Source organism: Giraffa tippelskirchi, chromosome X, assembly GCF_054371585.1.
Source record: "Giraffa tippelskirchi isolate mGirTip1 chromosome X, T2T-mGirTip1v1.2.pri, whole genome shotgun sequence".
NCBI classification, from domain to species: Eukaryota; Metazoa; Chordata; class Mammalia; order Artiodactyla; family Giraffidae; genus Giraffa; species Giraffa tippelskirchi.
The window spans coordinates 105,561,205-105,580,721 of NC_137289.1; the positions used below are offsets into that span (position 1 = coordinate 105,561,205).

A 19,517-nucleotide genomic window follows, 5' to 3' on the forward strand; every position below is an offset into this window, starting at 1 on the left:
AGTCGTGTCCGACTCTTTGCAACCACATGAACTACAGTATGCCAGGCTTCCTGTCCTTCACCATCTCCTGGAGTTTGCTCAAACCCATGTCCATTGAGTCGGTGATGCCATCCAACCATCTCATCCTCTGTTCCCCCTTCTCCTCCTGCCCTCAGTCTTTTGCAGCATTGGGATCTTTTCCAATGAGTAGGCTCTTCGCATCAGATGGTCAAAGTATTGGAGTTTCAGAATTAGTGACTGTTTTTAATAGTGGCCACATTGCAAGATTGACACTTGTGCCTCAGTGCTTCCTTCAGGCATCCTGTTTCTGTTGTCTCCATTCACCCAGGTTTCTACAAACGTGAGTTCACTGTCACTTCCAATGGGCATTCCTCAGTCAGCCATTGTATTAGTTTCAAACTTAGTGGCTTAAAACAATACAAATTTTCTTTTTATAATTCTGGAGTTCAGAAGTCTGCATCCCTCTTATAAGAACCCTCCTGATCATGCTCAACCCACCTGGGATAATCCAGGATAATCTCCCTGTCTCAAGATCCTTAATTTATTTGCATCTACAAAGTCTCTTTTGCCATGTAAAGTAATGCATTCACACGTTCTGGAACTTGGGCATCTTTAGAGGATTGTTACTCTGACTACCACCACCGTGTTTCCGGAAACAATGGACCACTTGCCTTAATAACTGTGTGATTATCATGTACTGTTTCAGAATGTGGATCTTATGATTTGTTGGCCAAAAAGAGACTTAAAAAAAAACAGATGTAGTATTTATTTCTTTTAGCTTCTGAAATTTGTTATTAAAAGTTGGATGTTATTATCTATCCTATGACTATCAGCTTAATCTTGCCTTTAGAGTAGCTTGATACAACTTCTAATTGTCAGGCTTTTGTGAAAGATTTCTGATCTGATTTTCTAATTCTTCACAGCAAAGTTTTCTGACAATTATCCTTTCAAGACTCTATCCCAGTACTTGACATAGAGAAAATTTTCAAATAATGCGTGTTGAATAAATTGAGTCTCTATATTGTTGATGAAAATATTGGGTGTGAATTCTCTGTTTATCAGGTGGTTCCTTTAAGTTGTGGGCTTCCCTGGTGGTTCAGATGGTAAAGCATCTGCCTGCAATGCAGGAGACCCGGGCTCGATCCCTGGGTCAGGATGATCCCCTGGAGAAACAAATGGCAACCCACTCCAGTACTCTTGCTTGGAAAATTCCATGGACAGAAGAGCCTGGTAGGCTACAGTGCATGGGGTCGCAAAGAGTCGGACACGACTGAGCAACTTCACTTTTAAGTCGATTATATAATAATTGATAAGGGGCTTCCCTCGTGGCTCAGTAGTAATGGATCAGCCTGCTAATGCAGGAGACCCAGGTTTGATCCCTGGGTCTGGAAGATCCCCTAGAGAAGGAGATGGCAACCCACTCCAGTATTCTTGCCTTGGAAATCCCAAGGACAGAGAATCCTGGGGGGCTACAGTCCATGGGGTCTCAAAAGAGTCGGGCACGACTTAGTGACTAAACAACAGCAATAAATGATCCATAAAGTGTTTTCTTGGTGGAGGGTTTGCTCTCTGACCACAGTCATTTGGTTAGTGAAGTTGTTGGATGTGTAAAAAGAGATTTCTAGACAACTGGCAGTGACCTGACACTGACCGCCTTCTGAATTAAGACTTTTTATACTTCTATATTGACTTCCCTTGTGGCTCAGCTAGTAAAGAATCTGCCTGCAATGCGAGAGACCTGGGTTCGATCCCTGGGTTGGGAAGATCCCCTGGATAAGGGAAAGGCTACCCACTCCAGTATTCTGGCCTAGAGAATTCCATCGACTGTATAGTCCATGGGATCGCAAAGAGTCGGACACGACTGAGCAACTTACACTTTCACTTTCACTTCTGTATCACAAATGATAAAACCCACCACATATCAAAGGACTTTTCCCAATAGTGTGTTTATTAAAGGAAAGGAGGTATAAATATCTCAGCTAATTACACCTAAGAGATATTTACCTTCAATTTCTCTTCACTAAAACCCTTGGCTAGGTCTGGCTAAAGTAAATGCCCTTTTTCTGATTTTATGTCTTCATCTTCTTTCCATTGATTGAACATGGTGGTCAATTCCTGTCTCAATCCGTGCTGAGTCATATTGCACTACTCACTTTTTCATATGAGAAGTGATAGGTGAATTGCAGGAAATTTTCATTTTTTATCTGCTGGTAGTCTGTTATGAATTCACATAATAATGTCTACGTCACTGATGTTTTTATAGCTCTTTCCACTTGCTAGTAAGGAGATAACATACAAAAATGGAAACAGAAATAGATGGCTCCACATCAATTTTCCCTTTGGAAAAAGTATGCCCATTCTCTGCCTAGGCAGAAGGGTTTCATACATCAATTTAATATTTAGCAGAAACAAACAAATATCTTTCAGGCTGAGTTCTTTCTGATAAATGACCCTCTCAAAGGTAGAAATCCCCATAATATTTATGTACATGCCCTATCTCAAAGTCATCACCTTATGCTGGTCTCTGAGTGGTTATAAATGCTCCTTTTCCTTGAACATTGGATTTTCAACAAGTCAGTCAACTGGTAATGCCCAGTGGGTTTCCCCAGAGTTGAAGCAACAGTGGGAAATTTCTCATTGAAAATTTCTGGAGATGCAAAAATGAAAGTCATTAACAGAGAGCCAAGAACCTTCTAGAAAGCTAAGGTCTAAGAAATTGGAACAGACTTCCCCAGTGGCTCAAGGTAAAGAACCCACCTTCCAAGGCAGGAGATACAGGAGACGCGGGTTTTATCCCTGGGTCAGGAAAATCCCCTGGAGGAGGGCATGGCAACCCACTCCAGTATTCTTGCTTGGAGAATCCCATGGACAGAGGAGCCTGGTGTGTTACAGTCCATAGTGTCGCAGTGTCAGTCATGACTGATGCAACTGAGCATGCAAGCACGCAAGAAACTGGAAGAATCCAAAGGAGTCTTGAATGTCAAAGCTAGAAGTGGGTATAAGTACAGAGCCAAGAATCTAAGAGAGAGAGAGATGGGAAGAAATGGAAACTGGTGGGAAAGAGTAAATGGAGAGTATTCTGGAGCAAAGACTTAGAACAGGAGTCACTATCCATAGTTCATTTCTACATGCTGTCAAGAGTCATGCATGGGGTGGAGTTTGGAGAGTTGTTCAATATTCAGGTTATTCCCCATTTGCCCTTCCATATCCATTCTCCAGCTTCCTTTGCCCTGGTTAGAACCCCTTTAGATTCCATCATCTAGGTTCCTTTACTGTACAGCTTCCAGTTGGGTTTGACCAATGGAAGGCCTCAAGAAGAGATCTGAGAGCAGGAGAGAGAGATCAGAGTGTTTATTGGTCCCAAGTCCCATCCTACTGTGCTGCAGACTGGCAGCAGCTGAGTCCTACTGGAGCCTTGGCTCCTGCCTAGTTGGCTCTTTCCAACTACCGCAGGTATCACTGAAAGTGAAGGTGTTAGTTGCTTAGTCGAATTTGACTCTTTGTGAACCCATGGACTGTAGTCTGTCAGGCTCCTCTGTCCATGGAATTCTCCAGGCAAGAATACTGGAATGGGGAGCCATTCCTTCTCCAGGGGATCTTCCTGACCCAGGGATTGAACCCTGGTCTCCTCCATTGCAAGCAGATTCTTTACCCTCTGAGCCATAGGGCAAGTCCTACAATTTCTCTTTGTCACTTGCCCCCTCAGGCCTAAGGATAATATTGTGGCTTTCCACCTTTACTAGCTCCCAGGTGCTTCGCCATCCATTATCAGTTCTCATTTCCCTGCTGTCTCCTCTGTAAACATTGCCTTCTTCAAAATTCCATTTGGGTGTGCCTTCTGTTTCCTGTTGCTGAAACCCCAACAGATAGACAGTAAATGGATATTTACTAGAGTTGGCAAAAATTCTAAACATTTCTGAGTGTTGTTGCTATCAGTTATGTCAGTGTGTATTCTGTGCTGTAAGTCACCCTTTCGTGTGACTTGTGATTCGGGAATAAAATGCTTTGTTTCTGCCTTTTATTGGTTTATGGTCTGCCAAGATTACAAGACTGAGCATGGTTAATAGTATAATACTGTGAAGGAATTGTTACAGTGCTGGGAAACGTAATGGGAGAATGGAAAAATTACCCAGGTTCACTTGGGGTTTTCAGGAAAATTCTCTATCGGCAACTTGAAGAAGGAATTACTGCAGGATTGATGATTTATTGTCTTCCCTTGACTTTGTAAAGATAGATATGTCCTTTCCTCCCCAGAAGACATCTAAGCAAAGATATCTTTATCATATAAACACTTCCTGAATCAAGCTTATCTTTGGTCAGTTTCTCCAGAGCAGAGACTCAAATAAGAATTCATGAAGAAGCTATTTATGAACGAAGTGTTCCTAAGAGAAACTAGTAAGGGAGTGGGACAAGCAAGACAAGGATTGAAGAAGTCAAGGGTGTGAGTTTTAGTAATATCCCAGCCTCAACCTAATCCCACAGAGAGCTCAGAAGTGTAAATTGCATCTCAGAGCTGTTTCCCTTGTGGCATGGGAAAGGGGTGTTTTTGTATTCCCGTAACAGTTATTGCTTATGAGCTGTCCAGGGTAGAGGGTGGGTGAGTTGGGGAACCACATAAGTGTCCCAACAGGTGCAGGAAAGATTAGAAGTGAACAAATTGGATCCAATAGTCCAAGGGATGGGCTCTGAGGATGGTGGCAGGTAAGAGTATTTGGGAGACCAGCATGCAGACGCTAAGGAATGGATACATAGAACCCATAAAGGTGAATCTAGGGAAACTGACCAGAGCACCAGCATGATCTGCTAGAGAGTGCTTCCAGAAGCACATCTGCAGCTGTTTAACACGCCATTAGGCAAAATCCTGGGGCAAAGCAAACAAGCATGGCTTTCTTCACATGTGCATTTTTAGGTTTTAGAGGCATTGCAAGAGATCTTGAGTGATGCCTGTCTCTAAGGTGACCAATGGTATCCCAGGATACCAGATTTTCTGTGCTAAACTTCAGATGGTCCTGTGTAACCTGGGATGGTTGGTCACTCTACCTGTATCCAAAATGCCACTCAGTGAAGAAATCACAGGTTGTCTCAGAGAAGATCTAACCCAGGCAGAGCCAGCAGAGTACAGGAAGGTTGCAAACCTCCCCTGATACAGCACTCGGTGGTTTCTGGAGCTGCATGGAGTATGGTGTGGCAATCTGGGGAGAAATTGAGTCTCGACAAGTGGGGATGTGGGAACTGCAGAAGAAGAGGGAGAGGGCTTCAAATCTGGATTATCTTCCAGGTACAGCAAAAGCCTTTATAACCACGGGCAGCAGTGAGTGCCCTTCTCAGGGTGCACTTCTGAGGAAGACCTTGGTTCCCCGGGATAGGAGGGGGTGCTAAGATTCGTCAGAGTCTCATACTAGTGAGACTAGCTCAGGATCAAGACTCTTCATTAGCTTTTCTTGAGAGCTTCCTCCCAGATAAAATTTCCAGACTAATGCTTTCATGCTCCTTCGTCTTCAGGGAGGAGGCGAGGGAAAAGATGTTTGACATGAGTTTGAATTTTTTACAGTGTTACTGTGAATTCTATTGATGTGATAATAAATTTCCATTTAGCAATATTCTTGTTTAGCTTTGTTTCAAGTCTAATGTGAATGATGATGAGTAATAACACTTCAAATTACATCAATTTTCTATATGAGAAAATATGCCATGTTCATGACATTTTTTGTTTTTGAAAAAGGGAATCAAAAGGTGATTCATGACTACAGCTTTAAACTTATGTATGGGTTGAACATTTTTCTAAAGAATGTTGTCATGATGATTTCACCCTGGGTAAGCTGAAAATGTTTCAGCGTGAGGGTTTTGAGTTACTGAATTAGAGATAAGTTTGTATGCAGGTGTCAATTGTAACTGTAAGAATCTTCTGAATTTAATGATTCCCAGAGCTAGAATGACAGTTCTTAATTCTGACTGCATCGGAAAACTATCTGGGGAGCTTTAAAATAATTCCAATATCTGGACCCCACTCAAGACCAATGATATCTGAAGTGATTTCTGGGAGTGAAGTCCAAACAGGTGGGCATCATGGACCCATGACATAAGCAGTTCCATGGGGCTTTGGACTTACAAGCACCCGGCCTCACCCACTTGCCCTGTCTCACTGGAGAATTGTCAGGGGTCAAGCCACGTGAGCTTTGAAGGGAACATCTACCATCACATCTCCTATGTGCACTGCCATTTTCCTGGTCCACTGCTCTTCAAATCAACAGGCTTACTTTGTGCCTCCTGCATCAGTGAGGTAGGAGACCCACGGTTAGGTTTTCCTCTGAGCCAGGTAGCCACCTTTTAAAGTCATACCACCTAGGTATCACATAATCTCAAAAGAAGAGAAAAATCTCCAAGATCCTTTGAACAGCTTAAGATTCTATGACTCTATGATTCTCAGTTGTAGCCGAGTCACATCTTGGAGTAGCAAATAGATTAGGTAAATTCTCAGATGCTTTCCAATTCCTGGATGATTCTACCCTGCTGTTGTCCTTCATGCATTCAGATGACTCTGCCTTTCATTCTTGAACACTCTACACTTGAACATTTTTTCTCTCCTGGGTATGGAAGATGGTGGGCTGACACCACCAGGAGTTAATGATTCCCTGGTGTATTGTTTTCTTAGGCTGCAGTCACAAAGTACCACAAACTAGATGGCTGAAATAACATAAGTTTATTGTGTGACATTACTGGAGGCCAAAAGTCCAAAATCAACGTGCTGGCAGGGCCTCTATGGGAAGATCCTTTTTTGCCTCTTCCAGCTTCTGGTGGTGGTTTAGTTGCTCAGCTGTGCCCGACTCTTGCGACCCCATGGACTGTAGCCCACCAGGCTCCTCTTTCTGTGGGATTTCCCAGGCAAGAATACTGGAGTGGGTTGCCATTTCATTCTCCAGGGGATCTTCCCGACCCAGGGATTGAATCTGTGTCTCCTGCATTGGCAGGCAGATTCTTTACTACTAAACCACCTGGGAAGCCCCTCCAGCTTCTGGTAGTCCCAGGCATCCTTTGCTTGTGGCAGCATAACTCTATCTCTACCTCCATCTTCACATGGTTGACTTCCCACTGTGATCATGTCTTTTCTTCTCCTCCTGCAAAAACACCAGCCATATTGGATAAAGGGCCCACCCTACTCCAGTATGACTTCATCTTAACTTACATCTTAATCACATCTGTAAAACCCTATTTCCAAATAAGGTCACATTCACAGGCACTGTGGGTCAGGCCTTCAACATATTTTGGGTGGACACAACTCAATGCACAACATCTGGTGACCAACAATGTTTTCCCGTGTCTAGGAATAAGGTTTTGGTTGGCAGCCATGAAACAAGCCAAAACAAAATGGTCCATGGGGGAGGAAACCATGATCTGACTAACCTGACATGCTTGTCAGTTTGTGCTAACCAGTCCTACATGTATTCACCTTATCACACCGGCTGTACACTATCTTTCTTTCCCCTTCCTTTCTTCCCTCCTGTCTCCCTCCCACCTTCCTTCTGTCTCTCATTCCTCCTTCCTTTCTTTCTTTCTTTTATCATGGAATTAAATGGTTAAATATTTGGTGCTGGGAGATTTATGGAAAGATCTGGATCAGAAAAAAGGTACTTTCCTGTGAGTAAGGTAAATATTGAGGTACTCATCAGTTTATCACATACCCTAAAACCATAAGAGAGAGCTTTCCAAGTGTTTTGTAATGGAAGGATCCATTGCAAGTATTCAGGTTTATATTTATCTTTGCATTATATACACACACACACACACACACACATCCATATTCACACACACACATTTTTAAGTATAGCTGACAGCATCAACAATTCATTCAAGCATTCTGTGGGTGGTATTGTCTCCAGCACCACTGTCTTGTGAGATAACTGGTCACATATTTCCCTAGCACAAGGAGACCAATTAAAGTAATTGGCATTCTGCAAATTTGAACCAATGATTTGCTCACTAATCCCAATCAGCCAAGGTGAAGAAATTTAGTTCATGCTTCTCTTACAGCCAGAAAAGGAAACTCTAGCAAAAAGAGCTGCCCCATCATCTTCTCTTCCCCTCTTAATCACCTCCAGGTCTGCAATTCTCAGTTATCAGAAAACAACACACTAGGTTCAGGCTCATGATAAATTATAACACAGCTCAAAGAGTAAGAGAACAAAAATTATTAAAATAATTATCAGGAGACATTTTCTCAAGAGCTTAATGTGTTATAAAACTCTTTATACTGGGGTAAGAGTCAGAATAGGGGCTTCCCAGGTGGCACTAGTGGTAAAGAACCCTCCTGTCAATGCAAGAGACAGAAGAGACGCAGGTTGGATCCCAGGGTCGGGAAGATCCCCTGGAGAAGGAAACAGCAACCCACTCCAGTATTCTTACCTGGAAAATCCCATGCACAGAGGAGCCTGGGGTCACAAAAATTTGGACACGACTGAGCAACTTAGTACACACGCATGAGGATCAGAATGGGAGATGCCAATAGGATTAAGCTGTTACATTTTTTGTTTTAACCTCACTGTTTTGAATTTGGACTGGTCATTGAAACTCCTTCTCTTTGACTCTACATGGGATGTACAGATCAGTTCTTATCAATATCACAAAAATACTTTTGAAAACAAGTGGAGGGTGGCACAGGAATCTCTGGAGACATCATGAGTGTCTAGATGCACTTTCTTATTTAAAGATCATATTTAAAGTAAAATTCTCAATAGCTCTGGAAAGGGAAGCGTAGTGGTGTTTGGTCAGTGGAGCAAGAGATTTGTAGCAGTGAGAGAAAATACAGATAAAATTATTTAGATTGTGCTTTTATACATCTCTTAGCATAACTCAGGCTTAGAAAAGATCTCAATTGTGATTTTGCTGGCTTAGTTTTGACCTGAACAAAACAGATGTGCTGGTTTTGTTTCTTTTTTTTATTCAAATGGGACACACCCTCCTGGTTTTGAGAAATCTGATTGTTATCTCTGAGTTAGAACCAGGCCTGAAGAAGTTCTTTTTCCAATATTGGATGTTTGATCAGGCTGGATTCCTACCAAAAGCCTCAGGGGAGACTTAACTTGAAGAACAAAGATGATTGTCAAGTGAGCTACGAATTAGGGTTTGAATTAGCTATGAATTAGGGTCTGAGCTATGAATTAGGACATTCAATGAAAATGGTTTAGGCCAAGGTAGATTAAATAAGGCAGACAAAAATGCTTTGGGGAATAAGCAAGGCAGGCAAAGTAAACACACAGCAACTCATTAAAGAAACAGCCAATGAGCAATTCATAACCAATATCTGATATATAATTTAAGACCCAAAGGTCACTTAATATCAACTCTGTTGCAACACACAAGCACAGAAAAATCTGGCTGGCAATTGTTCTTCAGCTTGCTTTAGCTGCTTTTATTTCATGCAAGTGTTTCTCCAGAGGCACAAAAAAAAAAATGTAAGAGTAAAATCGGATTTATCGGAGGCATTTGCTTGGATTAATTACATAATAAAAGCATTTTCATATTGCTAATTTACTAAGCAATGTCACTGGAATGCTGAATTGCTTTACTTTCATTATGATGATCAAAAGAGATAAATGCAGGCCTGGCCACAAAACCAAAGCAGAGAGAAGAGAGGCAGCAGTCATTCTTCGCATAATTACTGGTATTTGTCATCCTTGTCTTGAAAAGGGGATCATCAGTTTTTCTAAAGACTGTTTTCTTTGCTTCAGAGCCTCTTCTTCAGCGTGTTGTTTATCATCCATGTTGTCCTTATTTACCCAGCAACAAATACACGACGAATATGTTTTTCATTAGGCAATTTAATGAATTTAATTTTGCTTCAAAATGTTAATTTAAAATTGTGCATTTCGTTCTTACAAGGATAAAACTGAAAAAAATTCTTGGTTCTCAAGTGTTAGGTTAAATTACTAAAAGTAGAATTGAAAACCAGGGTTAATCAGTATGAAATTTAGTGTTGTGAGCCTGAGGTTGATTTTTATCAATTATAATTAATTTTCCTATCCCTTTAGGAAAACAAAGGCTCAAGAATCAGGGCTTCTACAGCTTTATTTACATTTAGGGAGAAATTTTTGAAGAAAACAAGTGTAAGAGGAAACAGAAAGGAAGTTTGCCTCAAGGAGAAAAACCCTAAAGAAAAAGCTGCTATCCATCACTAGAAAATGAATGAGAATTGTATTATTTCTTGGCTTTTAAAGAATCTGCCTTTTGCCAAATCTAACAATGTTGCCAACTTGGAAGAAAAAGGATCCATTTTTTTTTCTACATAACCACATTTAATAATTTCCATGAAATTGACATTTTAAAACTATGGCAAAAAGCCAAATTGAAACTTTTGGGTTCCTAATCCCTAAATTCTGAACTCTTTTTCTTAAGGAATACCTATGATACACTTTAAAACGAATCCAATTAATGTAATTAGAGAGGTTAAATAACACATACACGCTGGATCTGTTTCTGTAAAACATAGCTGTTCTGTTATTTATATTTGGTTATTTTTAAGAATTAGAGATGTGGCCATATATATAAAGTAACTTTAAAAAAAAAATAGAGTGAATCTGTTGTCTTCTGCATCATCAAATTTGAAAAAAAAGCCCCTACAACCAATTAGCTTGGAAATCTCATATTCATGCTTCTGAATATTGCTGCGGTAGTAAGGAGGAAAGCAGTACATCCAGGTATTTAATGTGTAACCGAAACAAGGTACAGGCATCAACCTGTACCCCGCGGCAGTTGACATGCTAATTTCTTCGCCTCCTCTCTCTCTTGCGCACTCCACCTCGCTTCCCCACCCTTTTCCTCCACAAGACAAGAGGCACCCTCTGGGCCGTGGAAGGTGACTCGCGGCGAGTGAAGAGCCACCGGAAGAGCGAGGGCAGAGCGCGCGGTGCCCACGCCCTTGGCCGCAGGGTGAGTGCGGGCGGCCGCCGCGGGCCAGAGGAGAGGGGAGCCGGGTAGGAGCGCGGGATTGGGAATCTGCTGCACGAGGCGCGGGCCCCGCAGCCCTCCCGGGGCTGGGGGTGGGGGGACGGGCGGGCCGGGGGCGGAGCGCTGCGCTTCGCGAGGCGGCGGGAAAGGGGCGGAGAGGACAGCTCTGACTCGGGCGGGCAGAGGGACGGTTGCAGAACCTGCGGGCTAGTTGGTAGGCTCACCCTCTGGGAGGAAGGGAAGCGGAGACCGCCGCTGCCGAGGAGCGAGGAGACGCCTGGAGGCCGAGGGTCAGGCCGCCGCTACCTCCCCCAGCGGCGGACACCGCAGAGATCGCGCAGCCTGCGGGCGCACCGGCCACCAACGGCAACCCTTCGCGCAGGTGGGAACCCCAGAGCGCTGCGCTCTGTCCCCTCTTGGGCCACCGTGGGCCCGATGCCCTCCCTTCCGGGCCGCTGAGCTCGGGGACGAGGGCTGGGCAGGTCCGGGGACAGGAGGAAGGTGCTCGGCCCCTTGGTGTGCACGCTTGTGCGCGCGCGCTGTGCTAGATGGGGAAGAGGTGCGGAAAAGCTGCCTCTCTCGGGGCTCACTGTCCCCATCCCTACCCCCTCCGGACGAGCTGACCCCCCGAGCGGCTTCGGAGGACTGCGACCCCCTTCCTCCGCCCGCAGTCTGGGTGGTGCGTGCAATTCGCCCCCCCTCTTCCCAATGCACACCCAGCATCCATCAGGACGCCCCTTGGGAGAAGAGTGGTGGCAGGACCAGGTGGGGCGTGAGCCGGGAAGGCGAGAGTTGCTCGAGTATTGTCTGCCGGGGCGAGTGCCTGAGCCCGCGCGCTCCCTCCCGCTTTAGGGGCCAGGGGTGGAGGTGGTGGTGGTGGTGGAGGAGGGAGCGGGGAGGAGGGAATGGGTTTGCCGAACTTCTCTCTGAAGGCTGACTGTGTGCATGCACTTGGCGCCTTGTGCACGTTTGGGTGAGGGTTTAATGGAGACACGTGGGAGCAACATTGGTTGCTGGCCGGCCCTCCAAAGAGCCTCTTGGGGTAGCCCAGCGCGCTTTCGGGGTTGGGAAGGAGGGGTTGGTGTTAGTGTAAATGTCAGTCCTAGGGAGGAGGAGGAGAGTGGCCTCAGGAGACTTGATTTTCGTAGATTTGCTGCCTTTCCTTAAACCAAACCAGGCTTTCCGGGCGTTGAAGTAAATTACCGGTAAGTGGGGACGGATCCCTGATGAGGCTGAAAAGGCCCCCGGGTTTTCTGGGAAGCGAGCTCGGCGGGCCTGCTGCCTGGGTGGCTTCTGGTGCTGTCTCCCATAGGGGTGGGGGTGGGGGGTAGTGAATCGTGCTTGTCCCTTTAGCTTAAGGTGCTGGAGCTGAAACACTTCTTCTGGATAGACTTTAGGACCAAGAGGAGGCAAAATTTCTCAACTCTGGAATCCCAACCGCTGTCTGTCTCCCTGTCCTCTCTCTTTCCCTCTCTCTCTCCCTCTTCTTCTCCCTCTCCCTCTCTCAGACATACACACTACACCACACCACACCCTGGGGTAGTCTTCTTGTCTGTCTGTCTCTGTCACACACATCCACACCACACATACACCCTGGTTGGGTCTTTTATTCTAAATTAATTCCAGCATCTGTGTGTGTGTGTGTGACTTACCACACACACACACACACACACACACACACACACACACACACACATCCCTCTCATCTCATGGCTGCTTTGACTCACTGATACACAGTTCTTCATGGATTTGTATTCATTGCTTGTTCTGCTCATAGATTTTTTATTTTATTTTATTTTTTTAAGTAAAAAGACCTACCTATATTAAAATCTGTGAAGTATCAAAAAGGCCTTTCAGCACTCATTCACATTCAAATCAAGAATAGGGCCTTATGATGAAAACACCCCACATAGCTGTTTGAGATTGGGCAAAGCTCTAGTTTGTGTTAGAATTAATATTATTATTTTAAATAGACATTTTACGACTATGTGACAGAGTAATCTTTTCCTGGATCTCTCCCTTTTTTCTTTGTGGTAATTTACAGAATTCTTAATTACCTGGTTAACAAAAGTTGTCTTCTAATATTAAAAGACCGGTCTTGAAACAGTTACAAGGTTGGCATGAGAATAGATTCTGGGACTCCTATCTCTTTAATGAACTGATCAGAGTGGTGTTGATCTGAGACTTATATGGGCAAATTTCTAAATAATTTATCAAACTATTGAGGGTGAGGGACTCCTTACAAATTTTCCACACAGAAAAGAGAGAACATTTATCTTTTAGAGCAAATATTTTGCCACTTTCCCTCCAATTATCTCTTTTAGATGCCTAGAAAATATGCATGGTGAATGAATAATACATGGCTTATTTCTCTTTTTCGTCTACAGGTGGCAGTGTAGAAGCCAAGACGGGAGCTTCCAGAAGTACTTTCAGAAAAATAAGAGTGAACCTCAGTACGCAAACACAGGGATCTGAAAAACCACAGGTATGTAGAACAATTAATCCATCTATCTGGCTTTATAATTATTGCATTCCACTATCCCGACATTTATATCGACTTTCATGAAGTGAAATGTATTTTGAGGTCGTCTCAAAGGGGAAAGCAAGTGTATTCTATTGCAGACAATGTATTTAAATAAAAATACTGCACATCATTATACTGTGTTACTTTTTACTGCTCTAAAAAAGAGGCATTGTTTCCATTGTGACCACGTGACTTTGCATTCAACCAGTTGTCGCTTGATGTTTGCTTTTAAAAACACTTTTCCTGAAGCTGTATGAAACTGCCAATTGTTCTGAAAAATTTATTTTGGGACACGGTTACCAAAGCCACCCTGTTGAACCAACATAATAATACCCACTTTTTATAAAAAAAAAACTGTCTCACTTGACATCTTGCTTATCAGAATACATACAGGCTGCTGCTTTTTTTTTCTCTTGGCCACTTGGGGCAGCATGTGGGATCTTAGTTCCCTGCTGCTGCTGCTGCTGCTAAGTCGCTTCAGTCGTGTCCGACTCTGTGCGACCCCATAGACAGAAGCCCACCAGGCTCCCTCGTCCCTGGGATTCTCCAGGCAAGAATACTGGAGTGGGTTGCCATTTCCTTCTCCAATGCATGAAAGTGAAAAGTAAAAGTGAAGTCGCTCAGTCGTGTCCGACTCCTAGCGACCCCATGGACTGCAGCCTACCAGGCTCCTCTGTCCATGGGATTTTCCAGGCAAGAGTACTGGAGTGGGGTGCCATCTTAGTTCCCTACCAGGGTTCAAACGAATGCCCCCAGGGAAGTCTCTGTGCTGCTGCTTTAAAAAAAATTTTAGCCACATGCTCAGCAGTGACAGTGCAGAATCCTAACCACTGGACCGCCAGGGAATTCCCTAGGCTGATTCTTTTAAACCAGCCCTTGTCATTTTTCTCCTACCTTGCTGGCTTTTCCAAACCCAACATATAAGAAGTACCTTCATAATTCACCCACTTGACTCAACTAATGACAAATTTAATATGGGAACAAAGTCAGTCAAGTTCTCAAGTTCAGAAAGTTTTTCATTGTGACACAATACAAAGGAATTTGCCTCTGGTCATCATTAAAATATAAGATTTTGCATATTAAGGCCCTTTTTCAGCTGGGTAGGTTATGAATGGTAGAGGAAGTGGGGGTGGGGGGAGTTCACCTTGGTGGCTTTTTATTTTCTTTCCTTAGATTTGTGGGCCATAGCTAATGATGCTTTCATAGGAAAGCTAAAGTTATGATCATGTTGGTTGTATAAGGAGCTGGCATCAAAATGGCTGTTAAAGGGGATGAAGCTTTGTCTTTCCCTGGGGGATGTATGTCATCCAATGCCAGAATGTGGAGATAGCTTGTGATTTTTTACTTTCTGCCTTTACAGTTGAAGAGGGATTTGTTTAGCCCCTGCCAATGAAAGTGTAAGACAAAGTCAGATGCTGTTCTTGAAGAGAATAATATCAAATTGGACATTTACCAGTAGAAAGGAAATTGGGACCTCTGACTTGAAAAGTATGAATTGAAGACAAAAATTGTTTGCTGGAAAGATCCCATGGGTGTGGAGTGGCTTGACGACAGCTCTCAGACACTTAGGAACACATAAATTTGCACTGTGTGCGACTTAGATTCATTGTCTGACTCTGTAAACTGGGAAGTAACTAATCACTGCTCAATTTGGTTAAGAAGAATGGGGTCTAATCTTCTAAGTCAGAAAGGAAAGGAGCAAAGATGAGATTTTACTCCTTTCTGGAATTGTAGCATTCTCAATATAGAGACATCAGGTGCTTTAAAGATGTGCCCAGGAAGAGCACTGCTTTGAAAATACTGTGTTTTATTTTTGAGGTATAACATGGGACTTCCCAGGTGGCGCTAGTGGTAAAGAATCTGCCTGCCAATGCAGGAGACACAAGGGATGCGGGTTTGATCCCGGGGTCAGGAAGATTCCCTGGAGTAGGAAATGGCAGCCTACTCCAGTATTCTTGCCTGGAAGATTGTATGGGCAGAGGAGCCTGGCAGGCTATAGTCCATGGGGCCCCAAAGAGTCACACAACTGAGCGACTGAGTACATGCATACAATAAAGTGTGTACAATGCATTAATCTAAAGTATATTACTCTATGAACTTTTATATGTGTATATGCTCATGGGACTACCAACCAGGTCAAGAATACAACTTTTCCAGTACCCCAAAAGATTTTCTCCTCTTTCCACTTCTGGTCAGTTTTTATCCTGTTTTTAATCTGATAACAACATTATGATTTTGTTTCCACACTGTAGTATTTTTTAAACTCCATCCATTCCTTTTGTTGGTTGTTAAGCTCCATGTAAATCGAGTCATATAGAAGGGACTTGTGCGTGTATGTCTTTCACATAACATAATGTCTTTGTGGGGGCTTCCCCATTAGCTCAGTGGTAAAGAATCCACCTGCAATGCAGGAGATTCAGGAGATGCAGATTTGACCTCTGGGTTGGGAAGATCCCCTGGAGGAGGGCATGGCAACCCACTCCAGTATCCTTGCCTAGAGAATCCCATGGACAGAGGAGCCTGGCGGGCTACAGTCCAGAGGGTCACAGAGTCGGACACGACTGAGCGACTGAGCACGCACGCACAATGTCTTTGTGATTTATCCATGTTGCTGTGTTAGTAGTTCATTCTAATCGGTTGAGTAGTAATTCCGTTGTATGGATATACCACAATTTGTTTATCCATTCTCCTGTTGGATCTTTGGATTGTTTCTACTGTGTGACTAATATGAATAAAGCAGCTGTGAATATTCTGGCTTATGATTTTTGGTGCACATGCTCACTCATTACTTTTGAGCATATACGGAGGAGTAGAACTGTTAAGGTCACAGAGTAGGCTTGTGTTTAGCTTAAGTGAAAGTGAACGTCACTCAGTTGTGTCCAATGCTTTGCGACCCCATGAACTATACAGTCCATATAATTCTCCAGGCCAGAATACTGGAGTGGGTTGCCATTCCCTTCTCCAGGGAATCTTCTCGACCCAGGGATTGAACCCAGGTCTCCTGCATTTCAGGCAGATTCTTTACCAGCTGAGCCACAAGGGAAGCCAAAGAACACTGGAGTGGGTAGCCTATCCCTTCTCCAGTGGATCTTCCTGACCCAGAAATCGAACTGGGGTCTTCTATATTGCAGGCAGATTCTTTACCAACTGAGCTATCAGGGAACCCCATCCATTAGCTTCAGTAGATATTGTCAAATGGTTCTCCAAGATGATTTTACCAATTTACATTCCACCAGGAGTTCCAGTTGCTCCATATTTTCACCAACACTTGGTTTTGTTGGTCTTTTTAGTTTAGCTGTTTTTGTAGGAGAGTAGTGGTATGTCCTTGTGGGTTTTTAATTTTTTTTTTAATTTAAAAAATTTTAGCAAAAAGTACATAACATTTACCATTGTAACCACTTAAAAATGTTGGTGGTATTAAGTACATTTACTTTGCTGTTTAACCATCACCACTATCCATCTCCAGAACTCTTTTCATCTTGTGAAACTGAAGCTATATCCATTAAACAATAACTCCCCATTTTCTCTTCCCCTAGTACCTGGCAAACACCATTCTGCTTTCTATCTCTATAAATTTGACTGCTTTAAGTACCTCATATGGGTTGAAACCCAGAATATTTGTTCTTTTATGACCCACTTATTTCACTTAGCATAATGTCCTTAAGATTCATTCATGTTGTAGAATGTGTTGGAATTTCCTTTCTTTTTACAGCTAAGTAATGTTCCGTTGTATGAACATCCACCACATTTTATTTATCCATTTGTCTGTTGGTGGACACTTGGGTTGCTGCCATCTTTTGGCTATTGTGAATAATGCTGCTAAGAACATGGATGTATAAATATTTCTTTGAGACCCTACTTTTATTTTGGGGGGTGCATACCTACAAGTATAATTGCTGTATTGTATGGTGATTGTTTTAATTTTTTGAGAAACCACCACACTTTTCCATAGACATTGCACCATTTTACATTCCCAACAGTGTACAAGGGTTTCAGTTTCTCCACACCCTTGCCAGTGCTTGTTATTTATTTATTTTTGATAGCAGCCATCCTAATGGGTGTGAGGTGGTCCTTATGGTCTTAATTTATGTTTCCTGATGAGTAATGTTAAATGCCATTTCACATACTTATTGACATTTGGATATCTTTTTGTGAAATTCCTGTTAAAATCTTTTTACCAGTTTTGAATTGGATTCTTTGTATTTTTCTTTTTTTGGTCAGTTCTTTTTATTCTGCACATGGATCCTTTGTCAGATATATGTATTACATTTTCTCCCACTCTGGGTTGCCTTTTCACTGTATTCACAGTATTTTTTGATCATTTTTAATGAATCTAATTACCAGTTTTTTTTCTTTCTTGGGTATTGCTTTTTGCATTCTATTTATGAAGTCTTTACCTACTTTGGGGATATTTTTAAAAGCTTCCCTTCTAGTTACTGAAAATATATGAAGGCAATCTGTTTGGAAGATGCAATAACCAGAAGCAGATTTCAAAAAAGTATCCTAAGAATGAAAGTTGGTGATGTTCTTTGCTGCAGCAGGTGCCACCAAGGGCTTGAAAAAAAAAGGTTTTTTCCATCAAATACATGGACACTGATGCTCTTCCTCAAGCTGTTCCTGTTGCTGTCTCCCCCTACCTCCACTGACTGTGACTTCAGGGACCCTCTAAAGTGGGAAGAACCCTAGGGAAAAGTCCCGGGGATGGCTTGGCCAGAGGAAAGAATGTGACAAAAGGGATGGTTTTCTATTTTTCCTTAATTTGTAACCTGTACTTTCAGAATGATCCTTCCCCTCCCTTCTTCCATCCCCAAGAAAGATTGCTGCTCTTTGGCAATACTTCTTTCCTTTGCCTCTGAAATATTTATGTCCCTCAGGATTGTGCCATCCCTCTGCTCCTCTCTGTCTCCATCTTTTCCCTGAAGGCCCTGTGTTCACATTCACTCTCCAGTCTTGAGCTGACCATCTGTCCTTGCTCTGTGTTCTAAAGACTCCCTAGATCTTTATCTCCTGTTTCCACTACCCATCCCTCAGCATAAGGTCCAGATCCGTATTGTTGTTCTCTGCCTCCTGGACATCTCTCACTGGGTATCCCATAGGTGCCTTTCTAAAAACCCTGTTTTGTTCCTTTCCAGTCCACTCTTCTGCGCTTAATGCCTTAACTGATACATTTGCTATTAATCTAGGTTCCTAAATTAGAAATCTTGGCACTGTCTTTGATTCTCCCACACAACTTATATATCACCCTCAAAGCCCACCTATAGTTGATTGTCAAGGCTGTTAGGTCCTTCTTCCATCTCTGAAACACCTTTCAAAGGCATCTTCTCTTCCTTAATATTTACTACCTTGTGATTCAGGTCCCCTTGAGGATGGTAATAATAGTCTCCAAATTCATCTCCTTGATTCTTACTCTTGCCTCTAATCCCCCACTTCTCATCAGTTTTTGTTTCCTAAAACAGATTTAATCACGTCATTTCCCACTTTAAAATGATATGTAGCTCTCCACACCTACAAGAGGGATTCCAATCCTGTAGCTTGATTTACAGTATGACACTCTTCATTATTTGCCTTCAACCTGCTTTTCCTGCTCTGTCATCTGCCACTTCCTCCCCACACTCCATCTGTCTTACACTGTTTTCCATTCCTAGAACATTCTTTGAGCTCTTTCTGTGTTTTTGCTTGTGCTGTTTCTTCTGTTTCTGATGTCTGTTCCTGTCCACTGGTGACTTACTGGTCTTTCCTTAAAAACCAGCTCAAATGTGACCTCTTTGACTGAGCCTTCCTATCCGCTAAGTAGACTTTGTTGTTCATACTTTTTTTTTTTTACTGTCGTTAGAGGATTGACTCCCTAATTGCAGTCACTATCACATACTAATCTTCATACCCTTAGATCACCACTTCAAATATAGAAGGCATTTAACAAATGTTCATTGAATGAATAATTCATGACAAAGCATTCCTTACTATATCAGTTAGCTTTGGCTCCTCAACAAACCACCACAGTATTGGTTTGGTTAGTGGTTTAAAACAACCAGCATTTATCGAGCCCTTGATT

General features: G+C 42.9%; 1 protein-coding gene across 1 annotated transcript in view; it reads left to right on the forward strand.

Annotated features, from left to right (window-relative positions):
- Positions 1–10,698: 10,698 nt before the first annotated feature.
- Positions 10,699–19,517, forward strand: part of LOC145535720 (uncharacterized) — a 57,374-nt gene continuing 48,555 nt past the window's right edge. The window contains exons 1-4 of the mRNA XM_081564082.1: positions 10,699–10,716; positions 10,822–10,923; positions 11,017–11,323; positions 13,329–13,426. Of these exons, the coding sequence (XP_081420208.1) occupies positions 10,699–10,716; positions 10,822–10,923; positions 11,017–11,323; positions 13,329–13,426 (525 nt within the window). The remainder of the gene's footprint in view (positions 10,717–10,821; positions 10,924–11,016; positions 11,324–13,328; positions 13,427–19,517) is intronic.